General features: G+C 51.4%; 2 protein-coding genes across 3 annotated transcripts; one reads left to right on the top strand and one right to left on the bottom strand.

Moving 5' to 3' along the window:
- The first annotated feature begins 457 nt into the window (after positions 1 to 457).
- Positions 458 to 10,299, top strand: NRGN (neurogranin). Of its 2 annotated transcripts, XM_064268917.1 has the most exons (5): positions 458 to 799; positions 1,269 to 1,471; positions 8,498 to 8,724; positions 8,996 to 9,013; positions 9,434 to 10,299. In XM_064268917.1, the coding sequence occupies exons 2-3, from the start codon at positions 1,457 to 1,459 to the stop codon at positions 8,717 to 8,719; spliced, it is 237 nt and encodes a 78-aa protein (XP_064124987.1). In that variant the 5' UTR covers positions 458 to 799; positions 1,269 to 1,456; the 3' UTR covers positions 8,720 to 8,724; positions 8,996 to 9,013; positions 9,434 to 10,299. The 2 variants fall into 2 exon arrangements, with proteins under 2 accessions (XP_064124987.1, XP_023412863.1); XM_023557095.2 differs by having other exon boundaries at positions 458 to 1,471.
- A 77-nt stretch (positions 10,300 to 10,376) lies between these two features.
- On the bottom strand, positions 10,377 to 16,097 carry VSIG2 (V-set and immunoglobulin domain containing 2). Its single transcript, XM_003417432.4, has 7 exons — positions 15,399 to 16,097; positions 14,751 to 14,914; positions 14,053 to 14,260; positions 12,879 to 13,037; positions 11,795 to 11,914; positions 11,534 to 11,678; positions 10,377 to 10,763 (listed from the first exon to the last, which is right to left on the bottom strand). Exons 1-7 carry the CDS (start codon positions 15,457 to 15,459, stop codon positions 10,631 to 10,633), a joined length of 990 nt encoding a protein of 329 aa, XP_003417480.1. The 5' UTR covers positions 15,460 to 16,097; the 3' UTR covers positions 10,377 to 10,630.
- Position 16,098: the final 1 nt, after the last annotated feature.

Below are 16,098 nucleotides of genomic sequence, written 5' to 3'. Positions count from 1 at the left end.
CTTTGTCCCGTAGGGTCACTATGGGTCGGAATGGATTCGATGGCAACGGGTTGATCTACTTCAGTCAACATGGCCTAAAGCAGCAGCCATCCTTCCTTCCTCTGGACCTTAGCTGAGAAAGCCTTTCTTTCTAGTTATCTTATAGATGCCCCACCCTCGCCACATAATAATATGCAGCCAGCTCCGGTGCCCTACAAGTTAGGGCTGATTGGGGACCACAAAAGTGACAGACTGTCGCTCCTAGATGATCCACCACATCTCCCCTTCCCAGCTGCTCACAAAGCCCACATCCTTCCTCCATCGTGGACCCAAAGAGCCAGTTACTTCTGAAATTTTCTTGTTTGCATTTAAGGTGTGTTTCTTCTCAGGGACAAGGGTGACATGAGCCAGTTTTTGTCTTATCCTGAAGCAGTGGATCAAAAAGTTAGGGAGCATCTGGTATGGGGAGTCCAGAGGGTAGGTTTCTCCTAAGTCTGTAGAAGAACGCATACAAAATTGGTGTTGCGCGTAAGTTTTGTCTGTTTGGTGCAGGATGAATGGAAAGATAGGCAGGCAGGCAGGCAGCTGTGTAATGCAGACATCTTCGTTATAGTCAGGGTGATTGCCTCTGTGTGTGTGTCCCATAAGGCGGTTGCATTTATCTGCACAGGGTGTGTGTGTAAGGTCTGCGTAGTTATTTTCACAAGTTGTATCTGCAGAATAAATGTGCCTGCATGTTGAGAAAAATGCACTTTTCAGTGAGTCTGGGAGAATCCTATATGGACATGCAGGGCCTGTGAGCTGTGTACCCAACTAACCGGTAAGTTCCCCTGTTCTACCGCAGGAATGGTGAGGGGACTTTTTTATTGCACGTCTGCGGAAGCACGTCTTTGTGGACTGAGGCGGAGGGATGTTAGAGGGAGCCATATTAGGGCCTCCAGGGTGTGGAAGTGTGGGGTGGTGGGTGAGGGGTGCGTTGTTTTCTAGACATGGGTGGGACGGGGATGCTGTGCCCAGATGTGAGTGTATTTGTGCCCAGGACGTCGGGGCCCTCCTTCTGCCTGCTCCGCATACGTCTGCCTGGCAGTGGGCCGTTAGGCAAGCAAGGGGATAGAGTTGGAGACGATGTGGTGTGTAGGAGGAATGGATAGAAGCGTGTAGGCGGAGGGGTTGGGGCAGAAGGAGGAGCGAGGCGGAGGGAGCCGAAGAAGGGCGTGGTCCTCCACCTAGTTTCCCCGCCCACCCGGGCAAAGGCTTCTCCTGATTGGCTCCCGAACCGTGGGGTTCAGGTTACATTCGCGAGCAGAGCTGAGCGCGGGAGAGAGGACCGGAGAGGAGAGCAGCTGGTTCCCCGAGGGTCGGCGGGCGTCCCAGAGCCCCAGAGTCTCCACCCAGCTTCAAACAGACCCCACCCCCGCCCTGCTCAAACCTCCGCCCCGCACAAACCTCCGCCCCAGCCAAGGACCCCAACATCGGCATGGACTGCTGCACCGTAAGTTAAAGGGCCTGGGGGGCGGGCAATCAGCTTGGTGTGGGGCAAAGGGCACCTGAGGACCCCCTGGAGGGCGAGTGAGGGATGGAAGTGGGTGCAGAAGACGAGGAGCAATAAGGGGTCTCTGCTGAGACGTGGGTGGGGGTGTCGGAAGGCGCTCGCCTGATTCGGAAGCCCTAGGAAGAATGCTGCCCACCCTGCGGGGGCGTCTCAGCGCCATTCGCCAGACCGTCTAGTTGGACTGGGAGCTCGGCAGCGTGCTGCAGAGTCCAGGGTAGACTCCAAGGGTTCAGACTGCAGCAGGGAAGCTGCAGGTTAGACAAGAGGAGGAACTTCCCCCAGGCAGCTGCTGGAAACGGTCGCCTAGAGAAGCTACGGCGATTCCTTTCCCCCTAGCTTTCGGCCTCCACCCCTATTCCCCATCCCACTGCCGCCACTGTCAGTGGGCGGACAAATTGATCCTCATCACCTCTGACAATTGCTTAAGCGCCCTGTACAGCCTAGGGTGGGATAGGCAGTTTATATCGGTTAGTTTAGTCGTGATGTCCAGCAGCAAAGAACCTAGTCAATGTGGTTCTGGGGAGGAGTCGGTCCTGCCCCCAACGCCTTCTCGCTCTGGAGGGGGCTGGGTGAAGTGACCGCGGAAGAGCCCTGCTGGCGAGGGAAGGAAGTGAATGTGATTTGTCACGCCCACACGGGAACCTGGATTCAGCAAGTGCCTAACGGGAAGGTAGGCTGCTGTTAAGGTGACTTGCTATGAAAGCGCCTGACACAGGACCTGGGACCTGGCTCATACGAATACAGTAAATACGTACGTGTGAGTGTATAAATAAACAACCAAACCTGTTGCCGTCCAGTCGATTCCGACTCAATAGCGACCCTATAGGACAGAGTAGAACTGTCCCATAGGGCTTCCAAGAAACAGCTGGTGCATCCTAACCGCGGTTAGCAGGCAAGCTCTTAACCACTGCCCCACCAGGGCTTCAAAAATAAATAGATATTTAAATAATAAATTATATTTTAAAATGTAAATATAAACTGTATTATTTAAATATCTATTTTTGACCCTTAAGTATAGAAAAAGATGACTTGAAGCCCTGTATTCCCATGCATTCAGTCAACCTAGCTAATGATACAAAAAGTTACTGAATTTGCCAGCTTCCCACCCATGGTGTACAAAAGAAAAAAAATAGTGTGATATGGAAGGAAAGAATAGCCCAGTTCTATAAGTGCTGAGATGTCCCTACATCTCATCAAGAGACAGAGAGCTTAGTGGCAAGTTGTCATGGTTATTATGATTTTAACTCTTGTTGGTATCAATAATAGTTGTCAATTAGTGAATGCTTACCATGTGACTAAAAAAAAAAAAATCAGTGCCCTTGTCAAGTTGATTCTGACTCATGTAGACCCCATGTGTGTCAGAGTAGAAAACTATGTTCCACAGAGTTTTCAGCGACTGATTTTTCAAAAGTAGATTGCCAGGTCTTTCTTTCTGAGGCACCTCTGGGTGGACTCCAACCACCCACCTTTCTGTTAGCAGCCAACCACATTAACTATTCGTATTACCCAGGGACTCTGTGTGCCTAAACCCACTGCCTAGTACTTTATAATCATTACAGCAATCCTGGGAGATGGGTATTATTTCCCCATTTTACAGATGTTGTTGTTGTTCGGCACCATCAAGTCAGTTCCAACTCGTAGCAAGCAACTCTACATACAACAGAACAAAACACTGCCTGGTCCTGCGCCATCCTCACAATCGATATGTTTCAGCCAGTTGTTGCAGCCACTGTGTCAATCCATCTCCTGGAGGGTCTTACGCGTTTTTGCTGACCCTCTGCTTTACCAAGTATGTCCTTCTCTTGGGGCTGGTACCCCCTGATAACATGTCCAAAGTTTGTGAGACAGTCTCACCATTCTCGCTTCTAAGGAACATTCTGGCTATACTTCATCCGAGACAGGTTTGTTCATTCTTCTGGCAGTCCACGGTATATTCAATATTCTTCAAAAACTCAATTCTTCGGTCTTCCTTATTCGTTATCCAGCTTTCACATGCATATGAAGTGATTGAAAATACCATGGCTTGAGTCAGGGGCACCTTAGTCCTCAAAGTGACATCTTTGCTTTTTAACACTTAAAGAGATCTTTTGCATCAGATCTGTCTGGTGCAATAGGTCATTTACAGACATGCAAACTGGGATTTAAAAAATGATTTGCCCAAGGAGGCAGAACTTAAACATAGCCCTGTCTGATTCAAATAGTTGTACTTTAACCTCTACTCTAAATATTTAAGATTTTTCCCTCATTATATGTTCATAACAACCAGAACGGAAATAATGAGAATGTTGACATATTGTGAAAAATGTAACCAATGTCACTGAACAATTTGTGTAGAAATTGTTAAATGGGAACCTCATTTGTTGTGTAAACTTTCACCCAAAACACAATAAAATATTATTTAAAAAAGTAATAGGCTCATAAAAGAAAAATTTTAAACTAGAGAGAAGTATAAAAAAGAAAAATGTCCGTCATGGACTATGCCGCCATCTGGAGAAAAGCCATGATAACATGTCTCCTTCCAGTCTTTTCTCTCCACTTGCTCTTCACCTGGAAGGGATCGGTTGTGAAAGGAGGAATGGACTCTTGCTCCTGGGCTTCCCCAGGGAAGAGGCCCTCAGCCCCAGCAATGTTTCGTAATGTAGAGAAAATTAGTGGGTCACAGGTTCTGGGATATAAGAGGAGGAAGGAGGGGTGTGCATAGTGGGGGGTACTGCTGAGAAGAGAAGAATGATGGAGAAGGAAAGCCACGAGACATAGTGTCTGGAAAGATGTGAGTGAACAAAGAATCCAAGAAATCCAAGAAGGAACGTAACATGTGTTCTCTAGTGCCTGCAGGAGCAATAAAGATAGGCTGTTGGGTCCCTGGCTGTAGGTCGGTCTGCATAGACCTTGTGAGTGTCCAGGAAGCCATATTGAGGGATTGGTAGGTTTTGTTGGAATGAGGGTTTCCTGAAAAAAGGAGAGGCTGCCCATGCCTGCAGTACACAGGAAGCTAATACATAATTATCCCAGTGGCCCAATATCTTGGGCCGCCTCCTATAGTGCACCCTGGACATGAGCGTTCCTCTTTCATCCTTGCTCCTAAGTCTGGAGGGGCTAAGGGCTGAGTGGGAGAGACATCCACTGTGAGGGGTGCAGTGGGTGGGGGTAGAGCATCAGGACTGGGGTATCTTCCTACCCCATTCTGTGGCAGGCTGAGCATCAGGGATCCAGCTCAGAGCTGGAAGGGAGCTGGGACTGCAGAGAGAAAAGCATGCATCTTGGTGGCTAGAGGCAGGTCCCTCTTCATTTTTCACTTTGGGACTCTCTTCCCTGACCACCTGACCTGGCTTGGGAAAAACCTTAAAAAAAAAAACTTAAACCCATTGCCATTGAGTCGATTCCAACTCATAGTGACCCTACAGGACAGAATAGAACTGCCCCATAGGATTCCCAAGGCTGTGATCTTTATGGAAGCAGACTGCCACATCTTTCCCCAGCAGAACGGCTGGTGGGCTCGACTGTTGGCTGGTGGGTTCGACTGTCGGTTAGCACCTAAGCGCTTAACTACTGCACTGTCAGGGCCCCTTCTGATTTACAAAGCCGCATATATATGACTTTGCTGCATTCAGTTAATATGAAAAGGCAAAGACACATGTTTTTGGATCCTCCACTTTTCTTTTGAGCAGCTTCGTTGGTCCAAATGAATTCATAGAACTGATGATCTGCCCTGAGGCAGTGGTTAACAGCACAGGCTTCTATACAACAGTCTCTGAGGTTCAGTTTCCTGATTCCTAAAGTAGGGATTAAATGAGGTAATGTGTGCAGAGTGCTTAGCACAGGGCCTGGCACACAAGTGGTAATTCTTAAAGCTATTAGGATTTGAGAACTGAAGGAGAATTTGTTCATCTAGGCCAAGTTGTTGCAGTGGCTGAAGAAATTGAGGCCCTCAGAGGTGAAGTGATGTGCCCAGCTGGAACCAGAAGCCATGGCCCTTGCTTTGCCAACCAGCGTGTTTTCCGCCTCCGTCCCACCTCCCAGATGCCTCCCAGTTCATAAGAAGCCCTCAGGCATGCATCATCAAACCCTGGCTTGGGAAGGCATCAGCCCCGGCCCTGTGATCAACAAGCCCCTTCCAGGCTTGCTTTTACTCTCCCTTCAGTTCTGCCTGTAGACAGGCCACCCAGCACCTCTGCCTTGAGAATTCAGCTAGAAGGAGAGGGAGCTGGTATCGGGGAACAGCAGCGAGTCGGGGGTGACTTTGCCTGTTGTCCCAGGTTTCCATTCTGGATCCAGCTGGGGTGGGTGGGTCTTCGTGTGGTTGGGGAAGATACCCCTTCCTTCACTCACCTTTCTTACTCCTCCACAGCTGCCAAGGCTGAGGAGGGAGGTGGGTCAGGAATGGTTTTTTGGTTGTTGTCCTCTTTTGAAGAGAAGCTTGCCAATATCCCAAGAAAGGCGTGAGCTCCGAGAATCAAGGAACCCAAAGGAGTTGTTTCTGATCTTAGGTGGGGATTAAGATGTCAGGGAGAGAGCTCTAGACCTGGGAAAGACAAAAGGAGTATGTCAAATGCTTCCGTACCACATCGGCCTCTTGGTAACTCCTTATAAATGTATTTAAATCCTTTGTCAGCATCTTGAGTGCAAAATGAACTTTGGAGCCCAGGAAATGAGGTAGCCTTGGGAAGCATGGCAAGGACAGATCAAGGGAGGGGAAGACATCTGCACACCTGGGCTTAAACCAAAAAACCCATTGCTGTCAAGTCAATTCCGACTCATAGCAATCCTACAGGACAGAGTAGAACTACCCCATAGAGTCTCCAACGAGTGCCTGGTGGATTCGAACTGCCGACCCTTTGGTTAGCAGCCGTAGCATTTAACCACTAAGCAACCAGGGTTTCCCACCTGGTCTTGGGCGTGTGGAATTTAAGCAGCCTGTGCTCCTGGAGCAGACCTTAGCTGGGGTAGTGATCAGGTAGCCCTGCTGAAGACAGCAGAACCATACCCATTCTGCCTGAATGAACTGGATGGGTGATGGCAGGGCAGGGGATAGTGAAAATGAATCACTAACTTTTTGAGACCTTGGGTCATCTCGGGCCCTAGAAGAAAAAGACAGTCAAAACAGTGGAAGTCCTCAAGCAAAAAATGTGAGCAAATTGCCAGAAGCCCTACGGGCAGATCACAGGAGAAATGCCCTTTTAACTCCATAGTGCCTATCCTCATCCCAACCCACACTAATGCTGTGAGTGACGTGAAGCAACAGAGGGCCCCCGGGGGCTGAGTCCCTCTCCATTCCAGAGCCTTGCTTCTGAAATCCATACCATCAATTTCCTAACCCCTTCTACTCTCAGCTAGGTCAAGCTGTGGGAGAAATAGAAACCTATTTTGGAGCAAGGGGATGAGTCTGATTGTTCCTAGGTCGATCTGTGTGAAATTGTTATTCTATGACTACTTTTGACCTACAAAAACATCTATTTTGTTTTCAACTGAGTATTTATAAGAATCATAATAATAGCTACCATTTATTGAGCAACTACAATGTGCCAGAAACTTTAGGCATATTGTGTTGTTACTCTTCTGCACAATCCATAGAGGTAGATATTATTACCCTGGTTTTTCAGATGAAGGAACTGAGCCAAGAAAAGATTAGATAACTTGCCCAAGACCAGACAGCAAGTAGTAGAGCCTCAGTTCATTTTCATGACTGCACTTTCTTATCCTATAGAGTTGTTGTTAGCTGCTGCTGACCAGCTGACCCCCAACACATGGTGACTCTATGGATAACTGGATCAGACTGGTGATCCATAGGATTTTCATTGGCTGATTTTTTTCAGAAGTAGATCAGTAGGCCTTTCTTCCTAGTCTCTTAGCATGGAAGTTTCGCTGAAACCTGTTCAGCATCATAGCAACACAGAAACCTCCACTGACAAACCAAGTGACAGCTCACTGTGGTGCATTAGCCAGGAATCGAGGCTGGGAATCAAACCCGGGTCTCCCACGTGGAAGGCAGGAATTCTACCAGTGAACTACCAATGCCCCTCATCCTATAGAAGAGAGGTTCAGAATATACTTTGGACTCTGGTATACAAGGGTTTGAATCTTAGATCCATTGCTAACTATGTGTGTCCCCAGGTAGGTTTCTAAACACTAATCTTCATTTTATTATGGGTAAACAAGATTAACAAAAAGTACACCATAGCTTTGTTGTGAGGACTAAATAAAATAATGCTTGTAGAACTCTTAGGTGCCTGAAACAAGGCAAGCTATTAAATGGTAGCTATTATTGTAATTCCTTTCCTCTTCGTGAGCATATTATAGAAAGAGCCCCCCTCTTCTCCTTATCTTTCCTTTGTCCTTTTTGAGAGTGAAACCTTTTCTCTGTCACTTCTTCCAGACCATCTCTTCTCTGTTTGAATTCATCCTGGAGAGCAGTACAAAATGGAGTCAATGGGAAATCAGTCTCTGGGCCTCTAGTCCTAGATGAGGGGAGGCGACTCACTGAGGGTTGGCCCCATCCCCACCCTGATTCGAGCTTTGAGCTCTGGGGTGATTTCACTCAGACAAGGGACTGTCCTGCCGACTCTTCTCCACCACTTCCCAGGGAATCCCAGATGCCATTTTCTTTGCTTCTTCAAACCCACCCTCCAGTCAGCTCAGCAGCTCCCCGAAATCCGATCCCATCCCACCATGCACTTTTCTTTCCTGGGTTTCGATGTGGGGGCACAACTGTGTCCACCTAGCCCCGAACCCATTTCTTTGCCTTGCCTCTGCCTAGGACACACACACACACACACACACACACACACACACACCCCGCTCGTTCCTGCCTTAGCCCTTCTCCAGGACTGGCGCTCTCACCTCCCCACGCTCCCACTCTTGCGTCGCCCTCATTTCAATCCTCCAGGGCTCTTTTCCTACCCGATTCCGCGGGGTCTCCTCGGGTATCGGCCCATTCACCCCAGAAGAACCCTCCTGCCCCGCCCCCAGGAAAGCGCCTGCTCCAAACCGGACGACGACATTCTAGACATCCCGTTGGACGACCCCGGTGCCAACGCGGCCGCGGCCAAAATCCAGGCGAGTTTCCGGGGCCACATGGCGCGGAAGAAGATAAAGAGTGGAGAGCGCGGCCGCAAGGCCCCGGGCCCCGGGGGGCCGGGCGGAGCTGGGGGCGCCCGGGGAGGCGCGGGCGGCGGCCCCAGCGGAGACTAGACCAGGTGAGGCGGGGCGCGAGCGGCCGGGAGGCTCTCTCGTCCCAGCACTCGAGGCCCGCGGAGAGCGGCCCCTCCTTCTCCTCCGAAGGAACAAGGGACGACTAAGGGCGGCCTGGCCGGGTGCAGGAGGAGTGTGGGGGCAGCTAAGGGTCGGGGGCGAGAAATCCGCATTGCGGGGTGGATGAGTGGAGGAGGCTGGGGGTACTTCAGGTTCCCAGATTTCATCTGTTTCTCTCTCTCCAACCTTCCCCCTTCTGCCCCACCTGGACCGAAGAACTGAGCATTTTCGAAGGTAAAGAATACAACCCCGAAGTGGCAGGGTGGGAGCCCTGAGTGGGAGAAAAGGACCACATCCCCCAGCCCCTTCCCTCGGCACGCCCTCACCGCCTCCCAGCCAGGGAAAATGAACCTTGAGCCTGCGGGTTTTGTCCCAAACCGAGACGCCTGAGGCTGCGGCGACCGGGACACACACCTGGACTGACACGGATGCGCAAGCAACCCGGTGTGGCTGCACAAACGTGGCCGATGGCCACAAACACCGCGGCGTGCATACATACCTGCCGCAGGGCTCATTTTAGCTCAGTGACGCGGGATGGGGAGTTCTGGGTGACTGGGGCCCTCAGGCGCTGCCCTCCCTGGTGTACTGGTTGGGGTGGGGGAGAAGAGGAGGTACGGAGGAGAGGGCAAGTTCTCAGACCTTCTGTCTCCTCAGTTCCCCAGGAGAGATGGATGGCGCGTTCCCTTCGCAGTGACGAGACTTCCCTGCCGTGTTCGTGATCCCCTCCTTCCCACCAACCCGCCAGCTTCAGGAGCCCCGCTGCGTCCCCAGAGACTCCTCCCAGGCAGGCTCCGTCGCGGAGTGGCCAAGTTCGTACTCTTTTAGTTAGTTCTCCAGATTAATGGACTCCAGTCGAATGGTCCCCATTCCCCCTTCCTCCCCACCCTAGGCCCCAATCCCGCGCTCCCAAATCTTCCTTTTGCTTCCCGCCCACCTCTCCAGGCGCTCAGCATGCAACTCTGCCTCCGCAGCCTCTGTGTGCTTCCCCTCGAGCACTGCGGAGGGCGCCCTAAGCGTCACCCGAGTAGGCTTACTTCCAAAAACAACAAAAATCATTTGGTTCAGTGCGCAGATTAAGGGGGCGCCTTGCTCTGTGCTGTTTCTGCTCCAGCCTAGCCCCAGAGATTTGGATCTGGGGCAAGGAGAGAGGGGAAAAGAGTTTTCATGGTGTCTAATTCACCCCCTGCCATGATTGGAAAGGAAGTCCCTATTTCACACCCCAATCCTCCACCTGCCTGTAACTATTCTGATTCCTGTTCTGAACCCCAGGACTAGCAGCCTGTAACCTGCCCACCCCTGTCCTCAGCGCACCCAGAGAGCCGCCTCTTCAGCTCTCTTGTTTAAGCAAACGCAGAGCTTGGGAGGCTCGGTAGGAGGAGTCTGCTGCAGCCCCGCCCCTGCCCCTACTGGTCCCGCCCCCACCGGGCTCCTGGGGGTGTGGCTGGAAGGTTTTTAATCTCTGTGTGTGCATGTGACTGTGCTGGGTTGGAATGTAAACAATAAAGAGGAATGTCCAAGTGTTCAGAGGGTGCCAGTGGGAGGGAGTTTGGGTGCGTAAGGCCAGTGCTTAGAACTTGAAGGAGTCTCGTCTCACTAGACCAAAAAGGTGGAGGGCGGTGGGGAAGTGGGGCACCCAGGTATAAACCCTTTGACCACTTTGACCCAGTCAGACTTCCTGCCTACTGCATCACCTCTGGGACTTCAAGCCCTTTCCTTCCCTTACTGGTAAACCCTTTCGGCGGCCCCTAAAGGAATTCGATGCACCTGCAGAAAGAAGAGGGAGACAATATGGTACCCAACGGCTTTAATTACCGATATTCCCCTTCATCCCTCAGAGAGGAGGGAGGGACGTCAGACAACCATAGAGAGCTTGGACTTGGTGGTCGTCACAGTGCTGGCAGACGGGGGTCTCTCCAGGAGCCCACTGCTAGAATTGGCCCTCATAGAAGTCTGCTCAGAAACCCCAGGAGCAATGGCATCCTCCCTGATGAATAGAGGCAAATTCTTAGTGAAGGCCAAGCATCCCTCAGAGGGCTCCATCCTCCAACCCAGGGGCTTTCACATTTCACTGTACATAAGAATTTTCTCTGGGACTTGGTTAAAGATGAACATTCTAGGGCCCCATCGCCCCCCCCACCCCGAACCACACACATATACCCAGATTCTGCTTTAGGAGGGATAGGCTGTGGCCTAGTAACCTAAATGCTTAACAAGCTGCTAGTGATTTCCATCCAGGCCACCTGAGGACCAAATTTGGAGAAACACTGTTCTGATTCCCATTCGGAACCTCAGGATTAGTGGCCAAAGAGGATGATGGAGGCAACTTTCACCTCTCCTTTTCTTACTGCCTCCCCCCCCACACACACACACAAAAGAACTAAAAACAAAAGAACTAGACCGTTTATAAACAGGGCAAATTCAGCTCCTGGCATCCACCTCCCACCACCCAAGCTAGCAATGTAGGTGAAACTGCAAAGCAAATGTTTTTAAGTATGAGGAGGGCAGGACAGTCCTGCAAAATGAGTCATCCCTGCGTCAGCCTGTGAAGCAGCCCTTCCACCCTGCACTCCTTGCTCACTCACTCAATACATAGGCCATGCTGCTGCCCACCTCTCCCCCGCCCCCACCAAACCCCAGGGCTGAGCAGCATTTCCTACCCCTAAACATCCCTAAAGACTGCACTTAAGGGCTGAAGGCACCTGCTTAATCCAGGCCCTTTCCTTCTTCTCTGCACCCCCCAGCTCTCTTGCTCACCGAAGGTCACTACCCCCATATGTCTCCTTGGGTCTCTTCCTCCTCTCCTTCTGGAGCCTAATCAGGCAAAACGCACCAACTGACAGGAATAGCACGCCCAGGAGCACCCCAATCACAGTCCCAGCCACTCGGCCTTTGGAGGGATCTAAGGAAAGACAGGACTCTCAGCGCAGCAGGGCTTCCTTGGCCCTTCCTTAGACAGCTTCGTACAGCCTCCCCAACCCAATCCTGCTGGCCCAGCTTCTGCCTACAGTCCCCTACCAGTCACAGAGAGGGTCAGTTCACAGGATGCACTGCCCAGCTGGTTGGTGGCCACACAACGATAAGTTCCCGAGGAGGTCAGGGAAAGATTGGTGAGAATGAGCTGGCCAGACACCTCATCTAGAGGGTGAAGAGGAAGTGTTTCATCACTGATTCAACGAGCGCTGGAAGCCTACTATGAGTAAAGCATATTTCATTTCATTCTTACAACAATCCTGCCGGGAAGCGATTACCCTCATTTTATTAATGGGGAGATTGGCTCAGAGGAGGGAAGCAATTGGTCCAAGGTGGCGGAGACAGGAGGTGCCAAAGCCACTGCAACCTCTGTTCTCGTTCCACCCTGCACGGCTGCATTGGGGGTGGGTGCTGCGCACATATGAAGGGTTGAGAAACGTGCAATGGAGTTGGGGTGAGAACTTACTGGTTGATGTCAGGTTCCTGGTTGGGAGTAAAAGTCTTGATTGCTAGAAACTTCATCACCTGGAGCAATTCTAAACTGACCCAAATATTTTCTACAATCCTTACCCAATAAAATAGGCAGAGCATAATGCTGGGTTGAGGGGAACTGGAGTGTCCTGGGTTGATAAAGGAGTTTGCTAGGGCTGAGACTGAGGGGAGAGACAGGGCAACTGGAACCAGCATGAGAAAGCTGAGACGCCACAGCTCTTAGCTAGTTATATGGTTCCTTAAAGAAACTGGCTAAATGATCCAAACCAGTCCATGCTACTGCCTCACTTCCCTTGTAAGAAGTCTGGAAAGGATTCATGACCCTAAGAAATCTAAAAGAACCCCCCCGAAAAGCAGACTAGTGGGGATCATCCAAATGCCCCCAGCCCTCTGCCTTCTCCCTGGATGTCGGGAGTACATTTAGGTTGGAAAATGCTCCCGGGATCACCCAACCACTGAGTGTGCGGGAAGACAGACAGGAGGGAACAATAAAGAAGCCACGGAAAAGGCAACAAAAGAGTGTAATGCTTTGTCTCATACTCCCAGCCATGGAAATGGTAACATGGAGGTGTGGGGTTTAGAGGCCAGGTTTGCCTAGATGTTGAGTCCCCTATTGCTTGATGTGCTGGGCCCTTACCTTGTACTATGCTCCCAGGAGAAGGTGTAGGAGAAGATCCAAGATGCACCCAGTTGTACACTGGCCTGGGCTCTCCCATAGAAGACTGACATCTGAGTGCAGCAGAGCCTCCCACAGAGATCTGACCACTCTGACTGCACACGGGGGTACTGGGGGGCACTGCAATGGCAATCACAGAAAGTACCTTAGCAGTCTTCCAACCCGGGCCCCATTAAGTGCTGTAATCCTGCTTCAACACCCCTACCAAATAGTGCTCCACTTCTATTCAGACAGGCATCCCTGGCTGGCACAAACAGCTAAGCATTTGGTTCTAACAGAAAGGTTGAAAATTCAAGTCCAAGTCCACCCAGAGGTGCCTTGGAAGGAGGACCTGGCAATCTACTTCCATTGAAAACCCTATGGAGCACAGTTCTACACTGACACACATGGGGTCTCCAGGAGGATGGCAGCTGGTTTTTTATTTTGGGATTTTTTTTTTTTTCTTTTTCCTATTCAGACATCACTGTATCTCCAGGAAGTGATTTCCACTATTGGAAATTCTGATTGTTGGAAAATTTTTTCTCATATTGAGCCAAATCTGTGTTAATATATTATCTGCCCGTCAGTCCCAGTTCCTGCCCTTTGTGCCCCCAAAGAGAAATTAAAATCTCTACCACCTGACAGCCCTTCAGATATTTGAATATAACTGTCATACACTACCTCCTTGCTCCCCCCACGCAGGCTCTAGTTCAGGGTGAGATGGAAGCCCTGAACCCAAAGCCAATGTTCAGTTAAGGAGATGCCAACAAATAGGTATAGAATCCGTGTTCCATTAACGGTGACTCCCCTTCTCTGGCATTTACCTTGGGAGGGACAGAATCTGAGCTATGAATGGGAGGTTCCCTGTGGACAGGAATAGAACTGTTGGGGGCATGACTCAGATCCCTGTGTTTGGGGGAGGGTCTTTCTCTCTCAGACCCTTTGTTACCACAGCCTGAGGGAGGAGGTACTCTGTGCAGGTTGGAACTACAGTATGACCATCTAGTTTAGAAGACTTTGGGAAGGAGCAATTTCCTTTGGAGTCCCTGATGGAGTTGTATGCTTGGGCTTGGAATTAGGATGTTGGGAGATTTAACAGGGCCAGAGCAGTCTTTCAGAGTACGTGGGTGGCTAGTGGGTCCCCATCCGGCCTTACCCAGCACAGTAAAGTTGATTAGCCCCAACCCATTGGTGTAGAAATCTGGTGGGTTGTTAACTTGGCAAAGGTAGGTTCCAGTGTCCGAGGGGTGGACATCACTCAGTTTCAGGGTGGCCACCCCTCCTGTGGGGGGGTTCTGAAGCAGGCTGGCCCGCTTTGCCATGGAACCAACTGGATACAGATGACCATTGGTGAAGTACAGAATCTGGGAAGAAGCAAATGATACACATGTGTGCCTTTTTTTGCCTGGCACCAACTCTATAATCCTTGCTCATAAATGTGGGTATAGGATGCCCTGGGAAGCTGATACCCTATAACGAGAACCATGAAATGCCATCCTCTTTCAGATGCTGAATGAACTAGAGTCACTGCTTTCAGCTGAGCATGGCATTCTGTGTGCGGAAATAATAATAATATTCCTGGAAGGGACAGCATATTGTCACATTACCTGAAATTGGGACTGCGCTAACACAGGGGAGTTGAATATAGGAGCTAAGGAAGAGGAACAGGTGATATAGGATGGAGCAGACTGCAGCTCTGAGGAAGATCCTGGAAGAGTCCACTTACCTTTCATGCAAGCATGCTGATCCCCAAACGCACCCTCCCGACCATGGGCGGGTTCCTGCCCCTCTGGGCCAACCCTTCTAACAGGTGGGAGGAGGGTCCCCACCCAGGCGCGGTTACTCCCAGCTCACGGGATCAGAGGCAGAGATGGGTTTCCCGGGTTGCACAAAGCTCCACTCCAGGGCGAAGTTGTCTCCCACCGAAGTGGTGTAGCTGCAGGTCAGCTCGGCGGTGTTGCCCACGGACGCGCTCAGCGGCTCGGCGGGCACCTTCACCTCCACGGCCAGCCCCGGGGCTGGCGACGCAGATGGAGACCCGCGGAAGGGAGCGCTCAGATTACTCCCGGAAAGGGGCTGCGGTGGAAGTGGAGGCCGGACCCAGATCCCGGTAATCTTGGGGATCCAACCTATTCCGTGGCTTCCACAGCAGAGGCTGGGGATCCCGTCCCCAGAGTGAAACCCCCTGCTCTGAATCCCTCCCTTCTCCAAACCTGAGGTTCCGGGAGGGAGGGGCCCCGTCTGGGTTTTTGTGGGTGAAAGAACGGAAACTGAGCCAGGTATGAAGGTGTGTTTGTGAGGGCAAGGAGAACAATAGTCCTCCAGTAGTTAACCCTGGGCTCTGAGAGGCCAAACTTGCCTGCCTCTCCCTCCCCGACTCTCCCCCTCTCCCCCGCCGCCCCGGCCCCATCACCCTGACTGGGTGATTGAGCAGGCCCGAAGGAGCTCAGGCAAGCTCGGCCTCGGCTCACACCCCGGCTTCACCCTCGCCCTTCTCCTCACCACTTATGGAGACGAAGCCCAGCAGAGCCCAGCAGAGGAAAGGCCCAGGGAGCCGGGCCATGGCCGAGAGAGACCTGCTGTCCTGCCGTCTGTTGGTCAGTCAGCCTGCCTGGGTCTAGAGGTAGGAAGGGAACGCCCAAGGGGCAGCAGCTGCCTTGTGCTGGTCAGGAGCTGGTGGGGAGCCAGACTGGCTATCTCAGAGCAAACAAGGTGAGAGGCCTGCACCGACAGGTAAGGAAATGCTCCTCCCTCCTTGAGGCTCAATTCTGGTCTCACTCTAACCAGTGCTTCCTGCTTCCTTCCTTATCTGCTCAATTTTCAAAGCTGTCAGGCCCTGGAAAAGAGGCTGGGCTTGGGGTGGTGGGCACCCTGAAGGGAAAGGATCAGAGCTGGAGATCTGAAGGGAAAGGACTCTGAGGAAAAGGGAGGCATACCCAAGCGCCAGCAGAAAGGACACCAAGTTCATACCCTTGCTGTTCAGAGTGGGCTAGGAAGACAGGCCTGGCAATCTGCTTCTGAAGGGTTACACACAGCCTTGAAAACACTATGGAGAAGTACTGCTCTGAACACATGGACAGGGTAGCGATGAGTTGGAATTGGCTGGATGGCAACTAACAACAAGAAGAGTCTCCACAGCCTTTGTCCCTCCACCTCTCCACCTAACAGCGAGTGGCCACTTTAAAGGCTCCATCCTGAGCTA

Source organism: Loxodonta africana, chromosome 15, assembly GCF_030014295.1.
Source record: "Loxodonta africana isolate mLoxAfr1 chromosome 15, mLoxAfr1.hap2, whole genome shotgun sequence".
Classification (NCBI taxonomy): Eukaryota; Metazoa; Chordata; class Mammalia; order Proboscidea; family Elephantidae; genus Loxodonta; species Loxodonta africana.
The sequence above is the reverse complement of the archived record's forward strand: the minus strand, read 5'-3'. Positions and strand labels throughout refer to the sequence as shown.